A 17,549-nucleotide genomic window follows, 5' to 3' on the forward strand; every position below is an offset into this window, starting at 1 on the left:
ACGTTAGCGGCATGTGCCACGCTTTCTCATGCCAGGAAGCATTTCGGTGAAGCAGACGTTTCCTTGGTGATGTAATGAAGAGCTTCATTCTGTTGCGGAAATGTTGGGAGTGAGGGTCGTTCTTAATTAGGGATGTCTTGAAGGAAAAAAACTGCCTTACCATGCTTTGCCTATAAAACATAGGGACGACTTCGATGTTTCGGGCTCAGATTCAGAGAATGTATGGAGGGTAAGCTCCTGCCTAGCGTATCAACTCATATGGCAAAGCCACCGTGTGAATAAGCGGTAAACATTATTCTCCAACAGAAGTTGTTTGTACCTGACTTAATGGTATTTCCATGTGTGTCTAGTGCCGTTTTTTACGCTGCAGCACGTTCATTTTTTTTGTTCTCATTTTCATCATAATAAGCATAAGTTTCAAGACTGCTACGCCAAAAACACTTTAAAGTTTAGAATTCCCGTTAAGAATTTCTCGTCCAAATTTCAGCCGCATCTTATTTCAACTTTCATACGCATACAGATGTTTTTATAAATATAGGGGGTAAACAACTTGCTCTTTAACAGCGCCATGACAGCAGAAGCTGCAGTACACTTCCTGATCAACTCGAAGTTGCAACTGTGCCGGCTTCTCCAGTAGCTTGTACGGACGAAATTTCGAAAGAGGTAAGAATGCTAATGGTTAAAATAAAGGCTGCCATCAAGTAGCATGAACTTGCCGCAGGACATATCGTAATAGGTCTGAATCTTGTGTACAAAACATTCCGTTTTATTCAGTGTCATCTGCGTAAGCGCCACAGTATCAGCCTTGATGAGCTGTCAACTGAATATGACTCGCAACCGAAAGTATTCGATTGTAATTAGCTTATGATGAATTACTTCTGAAGTAGAAACGTCTATATCAGAAAAGAAAAGGTTAAGAGAAAAACAAATAACGTTTTTCATACTGAACTCAGAGAGCGGCTTGTTAAAGCATGTGTGACACTTCGGTCACGAAAGAATCTCGGTCAACACTCATTCTCGACTAACCGGATGTATTACTTTGGTAAGCTGGATATAAAATTGCACCATTAATAATAAGCGATCATTTTAATGAAAGCTTGGCTATTAGCCGTTGTCGGTTTTGTATTCGATAATTTGCTTTCTTAGCGTTTCCGGGATAGATACCAGTATATCCTAAGCAAATTCTAAAGTAACTTTGCGTGTCTGTAGGAAACGGTTTTGTCGAACACTGCTACTATTCTGTCCACAAACTTTTGCGATCCAAATCACACAGCCTTCATCAAAAGAAAAAAAGAAAAGCAATAGTGCGCGGATTCATCTGGCGCGGAGAATTCGTTACAATGGTCCCTGAGCTACACATTAGTCAAGTTTTCTTTTTAGAGCCAATTCAACACTATTGTTTGTGGCACTGAAAGAAAGCATCAGCCCTGTGTAGAGCAGCTTTGTTCACTTTATGTCGTGCAAGAGGCTGGCGCATTAGAATAAGCCTTATATGGCCTTGGCATCCTGAGTTTAGACGCAACTTTGCAGAATTTTCTTAGTTTATAACTTAGAAGCGCAAATGGCCGATTTCAGAGCGTCACAAAATGTCATTCCACAGTCGTTGAACGAACTCATAAGAGAAGGCAGAAGCATTCGGTAGTACAATATAGACGCTTTTAGGACTTACGACTACTTTATCTAGAACATCGAGAATTCTAAAGGGCACCCATTGGTACGCTGATGATACCCAAACGCTTATAGACAAACACAATGCAGTCTTATAGGCACATGCTCACTTGACAGAGCAGTGTTTTTACACATATGCAACCCCGTTCAGTGGCGGTTGACACAAGGCTTTCCGCTTTCAATAACTAGGGACGATGCATAAACTCATTTAGCATGATTTTCTCGCTAAGGTTGATTAGGACCCCTAGACATGATATTTCTAAGACCCGGATTGGGGGGGGATATGTAGAGGACACTACGTAGAGGATAAGTGCCTTCGACACTTGAGACAAGTGGTTTGGTACCAATTGGGTGAATGAGACTGGGTGCTTTAATTGTTATGGTCTTAAAGTAAACGCTTAGCATGGAACAAGCTATTTGGTACACATTAAACCTGGATAGGTAGCCGAAGAGGTCAACAAGGTGTGACAGTATTTTTCTCAACGTCAATAATGAATCCCTGTTCAGTCTTAGTTGCAATCTAAACAATAGAACCTACTGATAATATTTCTAAAAAGTACTAAAAAATAACATTAAAGGGCTTAAAAATCGTGAGGTCTTAATATGAGTAACGAGGTGAAAGGGGAATATTTAAGGCAGCTATCACTAGTAGTTTGCAGCGCGAATCCAGCGCCTATTTTGAGCGCAGTAGTATAATAGTTAGCAATGATGGCAACTGACAAATAAAAAATTATTACCAAGTTCATGAATAAACATCATTTTCTAAAACGGCTATTTAGTACATATAAATGTCATAGCATTGAGGACTTCAAACTCTTTTAATTTCCAAGTAGTATAATATTTCAGTTTTATGTGAGTGGTCAACGACTTCATCTTCTTAGTTAAAAATATGGTTGCATCAAAGGATATCACCGAAGATATTTAAAGTAGAGTGAATTCTCTTTAAATTCACTTAAGTTCTAATAAAATAGACCGGTAGGAAATGCAAGGCCGTGTTTATCAAGATAGATCTAAGTTATCTATCATAAAAACTCAAGTTGGTGGTGTTGTTTTGTGCCCATCTCTTTTGAAAATAGCTTAACTTCTGAAAAATAGAAGGGTAATAAACCTAACCCAAAATATTACTAACATCTCGGTTGAAACAACAACAACAATGAATGCCTTAATAACACGTACTAATAAATTTAATTTACGTCGTAGGATCTAATTGCTGAATTTTATTTCTTTTTTTTATGAAGAATATTTAAATATATAATTATCCAAATTAATATTTTCCTTATGTCAAGGCGAATATACGCTTTGGTTATGCGTTCCGCATTTAGCGCGTGATAACATGTTCTTGCGCCACTTTTCGCCAAAAAGATATGTATCTCACTCACGATCAGCTTTTACCTCCATTTAAAAGTTATTTATATATGAACAGAAATTTCATTCAAAGAAAACTTTTTGTTTGTAAGATGTGTTACCTTGCCAACAAGTAGCCGTACCTACCATCCGATGTAAACTCAACATCACGCCAGAATAATATTAAATAACGACTATTTATTTCCATTTCGTTGTTTAATTATATATCAACAAACGTATCTGTCGATTGATGGGACGAGGTAGAGTAAAACACCACGAGCTACCCACATTGCTGGCTAAAAATAGGATGTTACCTTCTGCACTTTTTTAAGTTGTACGTTAGGGGATCGTGTAGCTTATGGCGCTTCGTTACAGCCAGGCCGATAATGATGCCTGCCTCAGTTATGAGTTCGAACATTAGAGGCCGCACCGACGCCAGGGTGCGAATAACGGCATTATCTTGGTCCCCCAGCATTTCTCTACCAACTCCTTCACAATACCCTTAAACGTAACCACATATTATGCCATATAAATTAAATGTACATACGACTAAAGCAATCACGTTTTTACAAACCTTAAAATACTTGCACCAAGCTTCTAAGGCTTGTTCAAAACTGATAATAGATGGACTATGCTTAATTATTGCTGATGCTTCCCGCTCATTTGGAGGTTGTATCCGCCATTTTCATTAGGAACCATTGTGAAGTTGTCTGTCGATAGGCCAAATGGCCTGAGACACACGTTACCAAGCTGCTTAAGCATATCTGAAAATGGTAAAAATGACTTACTGATTTACTTACTTAAGGTTACTTATTAAAGAATAACAAGAAAAGTAATCAAGACCTCCACATTGAGAAGACACACACTCTACGTAAAATACAATTATGTGAAACTACTATCAACCCGATCTAAAAGCATCCGATAGTTGTTCGGGACCCAATAATACAAGTTCGGGCAATTCTTTTTAAACCAGGAAATTTAAAAACGTGTTTTTGAATCTCCACTATTGCTAAAAGGCAATTAAAAGAAACTGGAAACAAAAAGTAATTTAATGTTTACCTATCATGTTCCGCTTCATCTCTTCGTTTCGCACATGAATACGTTCTCGAAGTTCTCTTGCATTCGATATATAATCATAATGTTTGGGTTTCATTTCAAGCAATTTTTCGTAGTCCCGTAGTGCGTCGTCGAGGTTGTCTAGAATTTTATTAAGACGAGCCCGCCGTTCGAGGGCTTTCAAGTAATCAGGGTCCAGCTCTAGAGCTGCAAATTAAAGGACATAAATTATCAGTTATGAAATCTGTCGTGAAATTCATCGATAGCGGTACTGATAGCTGCCAAATAAGTTACTATAGAATACTAGAGGTAGCTATTGCATGCTTTCCAGAGGCAGACCGCGCTGTCAATAATGAGAATGTGCTAACACAGTCATTGTTACTATTATTATTATTCATAACTGTCACATATTTTGTTTTTGTTAAGTAACTTTCCAGTTACTGTACCTCTGTTAAGATAAGGAAGCGCCTCCTTGTTGTTCGATTGTCCCATAAGAGCGGCAGCTTTGTTTGCAAGCAGCACAGATCGCAACTTCTCTTCTCGCAGGGGACATAGTTCCAAGGCCTCTGAATATTTTGCCGCCGCGTCCCCATAAAGTCCATTTTTATACAGATTGTTAGCGTCGCCTTTTATCTGTTGAGATCGTTTGTGTCGATCCTATCAAGCAATCACAAAATATGATCATTAGAGCAAAGTCATAACTTCATCATCATTAGAGGAATCAGCCCCTTCTAATAAAATTAATGTTAAAGGAGCTATCTCCGCAATTCTTGCATATAACAAATGACATGTGAAGGCATTTTAGAACATAGTCTTCCCAAGCAATTTTCACAAAAAAATGCAAACATCGCTCCTTCAAAGAATAATTGTGGAGAATCATTTTAGCCGGCTTTACTATGGTATTGAAATGATGATCCATGCTACAGTACTGTTACAATAGACAGGACATATGCTCCTGCACGATAGTGGCGGACGTGTACTTAACTAGCTCAAAAATTTTCTGCTTTGCAGAGCCGAGTTTTACCTTTAATTGTTCCTCGCTGAGACCTTCTTCTGTCGTTTTTAACTCCTTTTCAAATTCGGCAATCGGGTTTGTCGGAGGCTTACTTTGCTCGTTGGGGTTAGGTTCACTTTCAAATTTAGTTCCCGTATTTCTTTTGCTCCTAGTTTGAATCGATTGATCGCCATCTTCTGACGAACTCATGGCATTGCCACTAAGGAAATCATGGCTATCGACACTATTGTGGTTGTTTTCTGTACCGGGTTGCGTTGACTGATCGACTTTGCCCTCAACGCTGTCATTAAATAGATTTAACAACAACTTTTCTTTCATTTCGTCTGTGATCTCCTGAGGATCCTCAAGCTTCTTTGAGTCGGCCATGATCCGTCTCTGGAATAGTCAACACAGAATTGAAGCCCACCTAAGCTTAAGGTAATATGACATCTTTACAAGGCTAATAAGCTATTCATTGAATTAATTATAGCTTATATTGTATGGATACGTACAGATGGTACCAGAGAGTGCAATACTTAGACCTGAAGGCAGACTTAAAATGATATCCTCAACGGAAACAACTGCCAGCACAATTTAACTGTCTTTTTTTGTCTAATACAAAATTATAATATGGATGCTACGCTTTCACAAATAAATTGCAGGATAAGGACTGAAGCAGTTGATTCGTCGGTCGTTAGTCAAAGCGGCGACCTGATGTATGTCCATATTAAACGACAGTCGCGAAAGAATAGCTAACGAGAGTCATCTACTTCTGTTAAAAACTTTTAATTCCTGGAATATTTTAAACGATTTAAGGCTATTTGACTGAACGCGTTTCGATAATTTCCCTTTTTTTTTTTCGAGTTGAGCAGTAAATGCGCGAGTCATCTTACCGAGGGTACCGACGTTTAATGGTAAACCTATCAAATTCGCTTGTACTATAGGAAAAAGGCAGCATGATCTACGTGGCTAATGCGCATCTCTCTAAATGCCTATGTATACTAACTACGAACGCGCGGCCACTGGTTCAAATTTCAGCGTCGGCAAATGGTTACTATGGCATGCTGTTGCCATGCTGTCCTATAAATTCATTGCAGAAAAATCCAGCAAAATGTAGCAGGTCGAATAAGCAACAACCAATGAAAATAAACATGGAATATAGTACTTTCCATTGGGGCTGACACTTTGAGCCTTCTGTTCGCGGAAAGGAGCCTCGCTTATGCCGTGAGCCCCCTTCTAAATGACTCCCGTGCTAATATATCACGGTTAAGATCCGAGATGGTAGTCAAAACAAATCCGTACCTTTTAAGCAGGGTTCACGGTAGGAACGGTTATGGCGCTAATTAATCACATGGGCGTTAAATTTTACTATTATGTAACATCGTGATAAATATATAGACTTAACTAGATAAATAATCGATTTAATTCTCGACTACTAGACTACCTGAATAAGTTTGAAACGTCACCTACAGTGGAAGTTCACTCCTAATATTGCCCATACGTAACTAACTGGGGGAAGCATGTATGACACCATAAAATATGAACATATGCACTGTATCTGTTCCCCAGTCGCGTGGACTTTTATTAACAACGTAACCTTTCTCCACTCGCATGATTAAAAGCCAAATAAAACGTATAACTATTTTTCCGTACGATCACTTAAACTTTCTTGCATTTAAGAGAAAACAATTAAAAAACAGAAGCAAGGAAATCGGGAAACCTCCCAAAAATTGCAACAGCAAATTTAGTTTAATAGCACCTTTATTTACCCAAAAAGGAATGTAATCGGTATTATCATCATTCAAAGCACAAAATAATTTTGATTAAGTACAAGATCGTGCAAGTACATTTAGATGCAACTTCAGAATCAAGCTTTTATAGAAATATATACTGAGTGTTCAATTACTCTGAGACAAATTAACTCACTAATAGCTTTTCAAAAATTTCTTTCAGTATCGTTCTTCTAGAATGTAACGTTGCTGAAACACTTCAAAGTCTATTATATACTACAATTGACAACTCAAAGCTACAAATTTGACAATCACTAAGTTATCCAGTAGTAGGCGTAGCCGCATCATACAAACTTTCCATTTGAACAAATATTCCTTAATAACGTGCCACAATGTAATTACTCAAATTTCATCCTTATTGCTTAAAAGGGGCGGTACACAGACAAAAACACAAAAATTTATCAGCTCGTTGTTTCTACTTGGATCGGCCCGAATAAGGGTCTCACATCCTAATTCGGTATTTCCATAAAAAGTTTTGAAATGCCCTTGAGTTTGAAGAGGTTCTGTATTCTGTACGATTTTCATTACGTACCATATTGCAAATAGTTTTTAGAATGTCCACATTGTATTCATGACCCTCACGCCACGACACTTAAGTAAACTGGCTTCTAGCTTACTTCAGCTGGGCTATGCAAACTGTATAGAACTTTATAGGTCTATAAACTAAAAATTAACGCATCAATAACTCATTGCTCTCTGTTTGACGTATCTTCTTGCACAATCATTTTTGACAATCTCAACATTATCAGTAGAGTATTCAGGTTTTTATTCCTTATGGACGAAGTAAGTACAGCACACGTACAAGAATGAATTCACACTTTTATTTTGTTTTTACGACTTAATATCTTATAATACTTAATCTACTAAACACCTCATCTTGTTCCACCGGATATATATATATATATGCATATGCATATATATATATATATATATATAATATATATATAAACTCTGTATCTGGTACGTTTCTTGCGTTCGAATACACGCTATATTCGCTACGCGGTACGCCAGCTCACAGAATTCGTTTCTCTGATGTTAGGTCGCTTTTGTTGTGTGCTTAAACGATCTTTTTGCACTTAGCAGCCATATTTACTAGTAGCTATTTTGCTTCTTAATTATTAACAAAAGCCACATTACCTACCAGTTTTCTAACGACTGTCTCTTTCGGCCATCCTATGTGGTTACTTATTTATGTGACTTATGATATAAACCGACTTATCACGCTCCATTCAAACCGTGCAATTAAGCCACAATATTGAGGACATTCATTCGCCTATTGGAGGACCATCTTAGGCGCGAACAAAGGTGGAAATAACAAAACCGGTGAGCATCCATAAACCCTCTTTACATATTTTTCCACCCATAATCCCTATTGTACCAAACAGCAATTTACCCCCTTGTGCCCCACTTTTTAAATTTACTTGCCGCTCGCCCCGTATTTTTAATATTATAATATAATTACTTTTCAATTATCTACTTGATAGCATCAACTAACACCGTTTTCTTGACTATTTTCTCTATCGAATGCTTTTCTTGTCGCTAAAGAAGCCTTTCATTACAATGACATACGTCAGAAATACCGAGCAAATGGCAAACGACTCAATGGCCGAATACCACATCACTCGCGAATTAAGATCTTCTGCTATTTTCCGTCCGTGATTTTCCCGTAAGCGATAGTGCGTCTGAAAATCGCCAACTGTATTTAGATTCTTGTGAATTTGGTTCATTAAATTTTCCATCATCGTCATTGCGGACTGCTTTTCGGCTGCGTGGCCAGGAAGGGGTCTCTCCTCGCCAGCCTGGAAATTCATATAGACGAGCTTGTGGCTGAACGTCGAAAATTCATTTGAGAAGCATGCGCTGTACACGCCGCTGCTCTGCGTCGTAAACTCGAGTGAGTCGAACTGTTTCTGTTGGTACTTGAAAAGTTCAGCGTTTCCTGGTCCACTAACAACGAGGTCAACATCGTAGTTACCACCAATGATCACTTGAAACTCTATTCTCGTTTTTGTGCTCTCTTTAATCTCTTCATAGAAGCACTGTTTCGCATTGTCAGGCAGCTCGAACGTCAGTTCCACCGCCAAGCTGCCCGAGATGACACCGAATATGCCGAGTATCGTCGGCGATAACATGATCTTCCTTTTGTTGTCAATAGCGCACTGCTAATGAGTTGCTGATGCAGACACACCAATTTGCCAATCCGTGAGTTTAGCCCGAAATCGTGGATAGGTTTGGGATGATTTAGATCAAAACACTGATGATGGAACTGTTCTGCGAGAGCTGTGTCAGATATCGTGACAGCTGTGTAGAAGGCGGTCATCTACCATCAACTCCGAACGAAACACGTAGCTTAACGGGCCGGCCGATAACTAAATACATGTGTAGACTGGAAGATGAGCACATGCTGTTTGTGAAACGACGACACCGCGAAATCTTGGCAAGGGAAAATCGTTAGGGCCGATTTAGTCGCAACAATAACAGTATTAATATATGTATGAAGTCCGTACAACTGTAAAGTTGTTCTTAATTATGCAGGTCAAATATTTGGAGTATTATGAAAATTTTATGCAGACGTCTTCCAGGCCAACCACACAATTCTACATCTAGCCCGCACATATCTATGCGATTTTCATAACAACAACAATACCTGATGATTGTGATTTATGCTCACCAAAGTCTATAGATAGCAAACATGGAATAAGCCAGAACGAGGCATAGTATATTAATAATGGCTAGGCATTAATATTGTCCTCGTTTCTATAAATTTTACAATCATAACTATAGGCATGTTTTAGGAGGATCGGCCTTCCTTACAAAAACGACATCTAATTTAGAAGCTGAGAAAAATACTCTTAGCCATCTTTTGAAAAATCGATTCACACTATTAAATGTGGTCGAGAGAAGATTATATTGACACGACGTAATGGTTATACCTTTTTCAATTATTATATTTATTCCCGTTAAGCACATTTTAGCATCTCCGAGCGTTAGTCTCAAAACACATTGTAAGGCATACTGCTCGCGAGTCACTATTATTTTAACGAAGGTTTCAAGTTCATCCTGATTTGTTTTCAACTTACCTTGTCGAATCACTTGACAGATACAGTTGAAGCTTACTGTTATATTCCTGGCCGGTTACTACAGTACAACGTAGCACACAGGCATGTAATTACGACACGCGCGAACACCACAGAACAAGGAAGAATTACTATAGTGATGAAACGGTCAAAAACTTCGAGGCGACAGTAAAATTGTGTTCGATGTGTTTACATGCGGCCTTGCGAGAATATGTTATCGTGTTAGTTTCACGCGGGGGTCGCAAGGTGGCGCTACGTTTCCCGAGAGGCGCCAAAGCATAAGACATCGACAAGTGGCCGCGCACTGCTTGCGCATCGAGAGTCTGCTTGCGGGGATCATCAATTTCATTGCGGGATGGATTAATTTAATTTTTAAAAGCAACATGTTTTTATACTTTTAAGGGGCCTAATTTAAAAATGTTCATCGGAATAAATATCAGCATTGTCAATATCTTATATAATAAATCAAAATGACCACAACCTAATTTGATTTACTTTTTTCTTTGTAAAACTGTGCTTTCTCAACTTTTAAGGTTATGTGAATCCTTAGTCGGATGTTGAATAACGATGCTTTCTTTTGTCTGCTGAAAACTTTAAACCACTAGCAATCTTGCAATGTATTTTATGGATAAAATGGACGGACTGATATTATTGTTGCTGATTCGATGTTAATAGTTCCGTCCTGTCTAAGTGAGCTAAGCCTAAATATGTTTGCTTAAACATTATAATGTATACATTTATTTTCGGTAGACTAAAACGTAGCATCATGAAGAAAAGCAACGTGAACGTCGAAAGTTGAATACTTAAATATTTTTAAGGTAAGGATAACGTCTCGTTAACGTATGCTAAATCGCAACGTATATACCACAATGTCCAATTTGCTTGCATCGATGTATACTAATGAATGTGGTTATATATATTGAGAAAATGATCCGATGTAGCCTGCTAATATAATATATTTTATGATAATGATTACTAGTTTTCATTGATGGTAAATCAGGTCATTAACAGAGAGGCCGTTCATTAAGGAACACGTTTGTCTAAATTCGCTAAAAATAAGACTTTTCATTAGGTTTATCTTACTGTTCTAAAATGACCAAGATCCTTACCTCGATAGAATCCTCATTAAAAATTGTTCGCCCCCTTTTAAACATTAGGCTCTTCCAAGCGAATTTGGCGAAGTTCGAAACTGAATTAACTAGTTGGGTTAAAATTACGATTTTTTAGTATGGGTTACAAGTACTTTTACACATTCGTCCTGACGTTCTGGCCCCTTCTAGGCAACACTAGACCCATTTCTACGGCTTCTCGAATTAAATCGCTAGTGAAATATGTCTACCTACGAATTGCTCTTTTTAGGGCATAAACAACCCCGAAATCACACGGACTTCTGTAAAAACAGGCAGGTTGAAGGTAACTTAGCTACTTGTGCTTAATCCAGGAAGTAACTGAAGCATAGCGGTAGCGTCTAGCGTTGTCATCAAATAACCAGCCTGCGTGTTTTCAATTTCTATGCCAACGGCCCATGAGTCTCTTCAGTAACTCGAAGTAGTCGGCTACAATTATTGTTTCATCTTCGGCAAGTATATCAGAGTAGCAAGTGCCCCTGACGTTCATTGTAGGTACTGCAATCACTTTACGTTCGAAACGCGATTTCCCTTCAGGGCGCCGCCATTGCCTCTTTCCGACTAGCGACAAACGCTGAATGCTGCTTTAGGCGATTTCTTAAGCGTACTGGTCTGCAATAACTGTTTTTACCCAGTTTCCGCATTTTCAACGTTTTGCGTTAAAATTATGTAACGCGTTACATACGGAATCCTAGTTTTGGTCGACGGAGCCACGAAACCCCAAGCTCTGTTCTCGTAAAAAACGTCCTTAATTGCGGCCATACGTTCTTTTTGTCGCAATTTCTAATCACCTCCTCTCTCCAACATTGTAATATTCGTTCTTAGGAGATATATACTACTTATGTATTACGTAAGGCCTCTTTGTCAGTGTCTTCATCAATCTTTGATGAAGTTCTTCTGCAGAGCTATGGTCCTGAGGAAGAAAAATTTAACCAGTAAGCATTAATCTTAGAAATTAAGATACTTCTCGTCCTAAACTTTCTTCCTGGAGTGAACTCAACCTGTTTTCGTTCACAAATTTCCAGAAGACCGAAATATTTATTGGTCGAATTTCGTCTGTTAGCGGCGCGTAGTTAGCATAATAAATTAATTTTAAAAATCGTCGGATTCTTTTGTAACAGCCTGATACTATCTCTCTGAACGAAATATTTTAAACTGATCTTCAACGTTACCATAGTAATTAAACATGGTCAAGTTAATGAGTTTTATCGCAAATATGGAGGTTGATGGAAGCATTTTCGCTTTGATAGTAGCACAATAAAATCTAACTGAGCGGTTTTCGGTAGTGCTAAAGAAGGCTTATGATGGTGTTTAGCGCAAATTAGTTTGTCGTGTCCATTATTATATATACACCGGAGAGAAAAAGTCCCAGAATTTAATTTTTTCCAGTCGACTGTACTGCCTCTATTAAAATTTCGCGTGATTCTTAAGCCCTTTTGTTTTCGCGATTTGTCATTCTGAAAAAGGTTGCAAATTTCCTGCGACACCTGATCATAACACGGACTTTGCCCACTAAATGTTCCTGTACTGTAATCGACTGTCTATTTGAGGACCGCCAGACCGCTTTTCTTAACGAAATATACTTTATCTTGTTTTTTTTTGGTTTCTACATACGCGCAAAAAGATATCAAGTCATTATTCTTTTTTACATACGCTAAGATTGGCTCAGATGCATGCGTTCGTCCGCGGCCATCCGAATCATGAAAGAGAAATGGTTAACATTCATTAGGGAAATCAATCCCGCACACTTTGTTTTTAAATACTACTTATTGGGCTTCATGTTGACTGTTATGTAAATCCACAACTGCCAGCCCGGCATGAATGGGTACTGCTTTGGCCATACCTGTATCAGAGGGTTTAATGCTGTCGGCGATGTATACCGTTATAAGCTTATGTTGAACAGCCGTCCTTGAGAGTGTTTCTATTTACAGCTGGAATATATCTCAGCTGTCTGTATATATACACACGGCTGAGGTAAGGTAGTAATGTCTGCCCAGTAACTGTGATATAATGATTGTGAGATTAAACAATCAAGCACTAGTCTACATACAGAAAAAATGGTCCTAGGGCAGCCTGCAGGACTCTGTTTATCGATGTTTTGCTCGCGTCACGTACTTGCCTATTGCCATCTATATTGAATTTGGCAATTTTGCAACCAAAAACCGTTTTGTTGCTGCTGCGGTTGAGTTCGTTGTTACTAAGGCTGCATGAATGCAAGGAAGGGCACAGAATCTCTCTGAGGTCTATAATATGACTCCTACTATACTGTTGTCATTGCCGATTTTGTTGCTGCTACTTGAGTGAAGTCGCGCAGCTACGAGGACAATTATGAATAATGCTACTTCTAGAAGATGAAGCAGCTGTCGATATTTGTGCCAATCTATAGTAGCAGCGATCCGTAGTTACGCTAGCTAGGGCGATAGAAGTATATATGGCGAAGATCGTAGAGGGAAACCGAATCAATTGAATCGTTGAGAGTTGTTGTTGTCGTCGTCGCCGTCGTCCCAGTCGGCTACTGATGTTTTTGCTGCTCTCTTTAGTGGCTCTGCGTTTCGTTGTCGCCGTTGTTGTTGTTGTAGTCGGCGTTATTGTGCCCGCCGCTCGATGTTATTGTCTCCGACGTGTCCCCCCCGCAGCGCGATGCCGACATCGGCATACTGACGCGCGAAATCGCTGCAACAGCACCAACGGCATCACCGACGGCTTTACATATAACTATGACTAGACCATCACTAGCGCTGGTATCACAATGCTGCTGCTGCTTTAATGTACTTTTGTCGTTTGCTGATGCCTGCTGGCGGTTTGTCGCGTTTGGGCCTGTTGTGTTGGGGCTGCTAGCCACGGCAAAAGGCATTTCGGCACATAAATATCCGCCGCGACAGTCGCGGCATCAAAGCCACCAATGGCAGCTTCTCAAAGCGACCAGTATCATACAGACGACATCAATAAGTGTTGCGTACGTCGCAGCGGTAGCGATATGTGGCGGAAAAATGCGACGATATAGCATATAGCCTTTTTGAGGGGGGCGAATGCCACAGTGACAGAAAGGGAGTAAGAAGTCTCTATGTCTTTGTGGAAGGGGTGCGAAGACGAACAATTCAAAGGTTTATTGAAAAGAGCCGGAGAGTTGGTGTGTTAACTATTCATCACGAATAGGCTTTCAGTCGACTAAAACCGCTGCAGCGATCGATTAATCGCGGTAGTCGATTGGTCGAGAAGGGTAACCAGTGGCAACGCTGAGGACAATCGCATGAGATTTTTACGCCTGAAAGGACTTTGACGTCGAATGATTTCTATAAGACACTGAAAATTGGTTTGATCCACCCCCAGACCTAGCAGTGAAGCAACTTCAGAACGCCGACAGCTGCTATTGCTATCGCTGCCGCTACTACGGCGGTAGTCTTAGAATTTTTGCGTGTATCAAGATCATTATTCTAGTTCCAAACATTTCTCTTTAAACCAAGGCGCCTGTAGTAGTATTAGGGCACACGAAATTGTCCTGCAAAAGAAATAGGCTCAGCGACAAGGCGGTAGTAGCATTTTTCCGAACAGATTGGAAAAATGATTCTAGGAGGCTTTGTGGCGCTGTTTTCGCAGAGAAACTACTTATGCGAACCAAAAAAAGGTTACATTTATTTGAGATTAAAATATTAAAAGGATGCTTATAAATGTTTGCAATCAACATTGTTTTCGAAACAGAAAACAAATCTGCAACAAAACTGAGAAGTAATACAATAGCAAAGCAATACCGATCCAACAGGTAACGCCGCTATACTAACATTCAGATGATCCAGTGTTCAAGTGAATCAAGTGGAGATTATCCTCGCGCTTCATTTGAGATAGCTTGTCAACTCGAAGCCAGCCATAATAGGATTATTACGAGTACGTTTCATCGTTGTTGTCATCGTGGACCGGAATTTCCTCCTGAATATCCTTTGAGTGCCACCCCTCACCCCACCCCCTTTGGGTCCTCGCAGCTTATTCAGCGAAGATCTGCAAATTGCCGCCACCAGCATCGACCCAGCCCTATGACAAGATTATGCAAGCACCGCTCCGGCTGACTGCAAACCTACTGCATATGCCGCATATCTAGCTGTTTGCTCTGAACAAAAAGAACAAATCCTTACATGTGCAGTTTAGGAGGCAGCAAACAGCATCACCTCACCTCATTTCACCTCACCCTCGAATGCTGGCTCTCGCTCAAATATTCGGTTCCCCCTAACCCGCTCACTCTTGGTCGCGTTCTCAATCGAGAAGCGTGTGGCAACGACTTCAGATCTCCTAGATAGTACCCGCCTATGGTGCATCTGGCTAGGTGGGCGCCTACCAGGTCGCCTTGATATCGCTGTTCAAATCGTTAGTTTGATACCGCTTTGGTCCTGGACACTGGTAGATTTGGGTATCGTAGTTCATGGTTTCCCCCTAGATATTATCCCCTACTGGCGGGGGTTGCTGAACCCGTCTCAAGCCGTGTAGCAATTCTCCCCTGCTGTGAAGCCGCTCCGTAGCTGCTGACACGGCTGCTGGTACCCCTGCTGCCACCCCCTGCTGATGCTGCTAGTGCCATCCCTGATCAGCAGCAGCGTCCACCAGCGTTGCTCACTTCGCAACGCAATCTACCTCTCCGCTGCTCTACGACCAGTTACTTCCTGCTAATACCTGCATCCTAGACTAGTTCTATTCATGCCTAGCATATATATTATTGTGGCGCTAAACATATCAATCTGTTATATATAAACCAAATTTGATATAGGGTAGATAACTTGTTCAGTAATATTTACTGTTTACTGATTATCTAAATAGAATTTACAATTCATTGTAAATTCTAGTAGTAGGTTATAATAAGTACTCTAATTATTTAGTGTCCGTTATTATATTATGCTATGCATATTATCGTTATATTGAGTTGACCGAACATTTATGGAACTTTGTAACAAACGAAGCTATAGGTTTTTGGCAAATTTTTACCAAACGGCTAATTCCGTAAAGACTGATGACAGATATTTTTTGCCGGACAAAAACTTTATATATAGTGGTAGCTGGAGGGTTTCTACTAAATCCTATATTGAATGCTTAAAATACATCCATAAGCGCCCGGATAGTCAGCTCGAGAATGGTTCAGTTCTCCCGCGCAATTGCAAACTCTAAGAACACCGATGACAACTCTGTTTCTGAAGATTTGTTGACTGTTCGTCGTATCTTGGTTTTTCTATCACAAAATAATCTGGTATATATATATATATATATATATATGTAGATATAATAAGCTAATGCAGGTTTGCAAGGTTTGCTGTTGTCATTAGAAACGAACCGTGACTGCTGTTTTTTTGTCGAAGAAGCCCCAGTTAACGGTCCCACTGCCAATAATTTAACAGTTCGATGCAGCCGTATCAACTTATTCACACCCTCAATCGGATGTGGGCTGCCTTCAGTTTTTTTTTTTGCTTCGATTCAGCCAGAAAATCCAATAAATGCAGACTCGAAAGTCATGATTACCAGATTATTTCTGTCAGCTGTGCAACTTCAACATATAGATGAAGGAATCGCCGTTGGAAAGACAGCCTGAGATGCGGCCGCCGATAGACATCTTTAATTTACACTTGTCATCCTGAAACCAGTCGGAACGTAAGCAAAATATCTGCCACTGTCTGTTAATAATCCAGCGGACGGAATGATTGCAAAGATTACGCTTGTCAGATTTGTCATGTTTACGCCTCTAAAACTGACATCCAATTACAGGCCGCCTCCGACATTAGAGCTGACTCCAGTATGGTCTAAGAGAAAACCTTTAAGAGCTGAAGTTAGCAAACGAATAACTGGACCAAAACAAAGACTGCAGAGAGAGTGAGAGTTGATACTATTAAGCAAAGCTGGTATAATATCTCGCGCAACGTCTTGAAAAAATAAGATACAACTTTCACCGACAGCTACTTACTTACTTACTTACTAGGTAAAACCAGACGAAATTAGCAAAATCTTAGGTAGCCTTCCTTAACATATACACACGCGCACTGCCATATAACGTATTACCATGGCATATGTCCTTATCCTAATATTGTTTCCATTGCGTTAGACGCCTTATTATATTAGTCAACTCTGCCCAACACTCCCTCCCTGCAGCCCAAATATTACAATTTACATATCTTCATAAATGGAAATTCCTCTTCGGTTACTCCATTTTAGTATTTTAAACATAATAATAACGTTACATTATTTTTTTTTTTGCAGAAAAAGGCTTGATCACATTTTACGCAAATAAATCCGGATACGGAAAAAATCAAGAAATATGTTTAGTTTTTTTCGTGTTACTCGACGCTGGTGTACGCGGTGTACTTTAGACTGGACAGAAAACTAACGTCTGAAATCGGTCTCTTGGCCATCCTGGATTGAGTGAGAATTTGTCGGCATTTCGTAGCTGAACACTGTATTTACAATAGCAGCCTTATTTGTTAAAGTAGTATCAGTAACTGTTTACTTTCATAGGTGTATTTCT

At 39.6% G+C, this 17,549-nt stretch overlaps 1 protein-coding gene and 1 long non-coding RNA gene across 6 annotated transcripts in view; one reads left to right on the plus strand and one right to left on the minus strand.

Annotated features, from left to right (window-relative positions):
* Positions 1-3,190: 3,190 nt before the first annotated feature.
* Positions 3,191-17,549, minus strand: part of LOC111266184 (transmembrane emp24 domain-containing protein 7) — a 154,472-nt gene continuing 140,113 nt past the window's right edge. For 3 of the 5 annotated variants that reach the window (XM_086970815.1, XM_022843433.2, XM_022843430.2), the window contains 4 exons: positions 5,093-5,458; positions 4,515-4,725; positions 4,072-4,275; positions 3,191-3,776 (listed from right to left, as the gene is read on the minus strand). In XM_086970815.1, the coding sequence (XP_086826941.1) occupies positions 3,652-3,776; positions 4,072-4,275; positions 4,515-4,725; positions 5,093-5,458 (906 nt within the window). In that variant the 3' untranslated portion in view covers positions 3,191-3,651. Of the gene's footprint in view, positions 3,777-4,071; positions 4,276-4,514; positions 4,726-5,092; positions 5,459-6,805; positions 9,286-9,932; positions 10,116-17,549 lie in introns of those variants that run through there. The other 2 variants (XM_022843432.2, XM_086970816.1) reach the window with 2 other exon arrangements.
* On the plus strand, positions 10,398-11,508 carry LOC147752712 (uncharacterized). The gene is made up of 2 exons (XR_015313342.1): positions 10,398-10,747; positions 11,210-11,508. It is a non-coding gene; the product is annotated as an uncharacterized LOC147752712 (long non-coding RNA).

Source organism: Varroa jacobsoni, unplaced genomic scaffold (genome assembly GCF_002532875.2).
Source record: "Varroa jacobsoni isolate VJ856 unplaced genomic scaffold, vjacob_1.0 scaffold_1063, whole genome shotgun sequence".
NCBI lineage: Eukaryota > Metazoa > Arthropoda > Arachnida > Mesostigmata > Varroidae > Varroa > Varroa jacobsoni.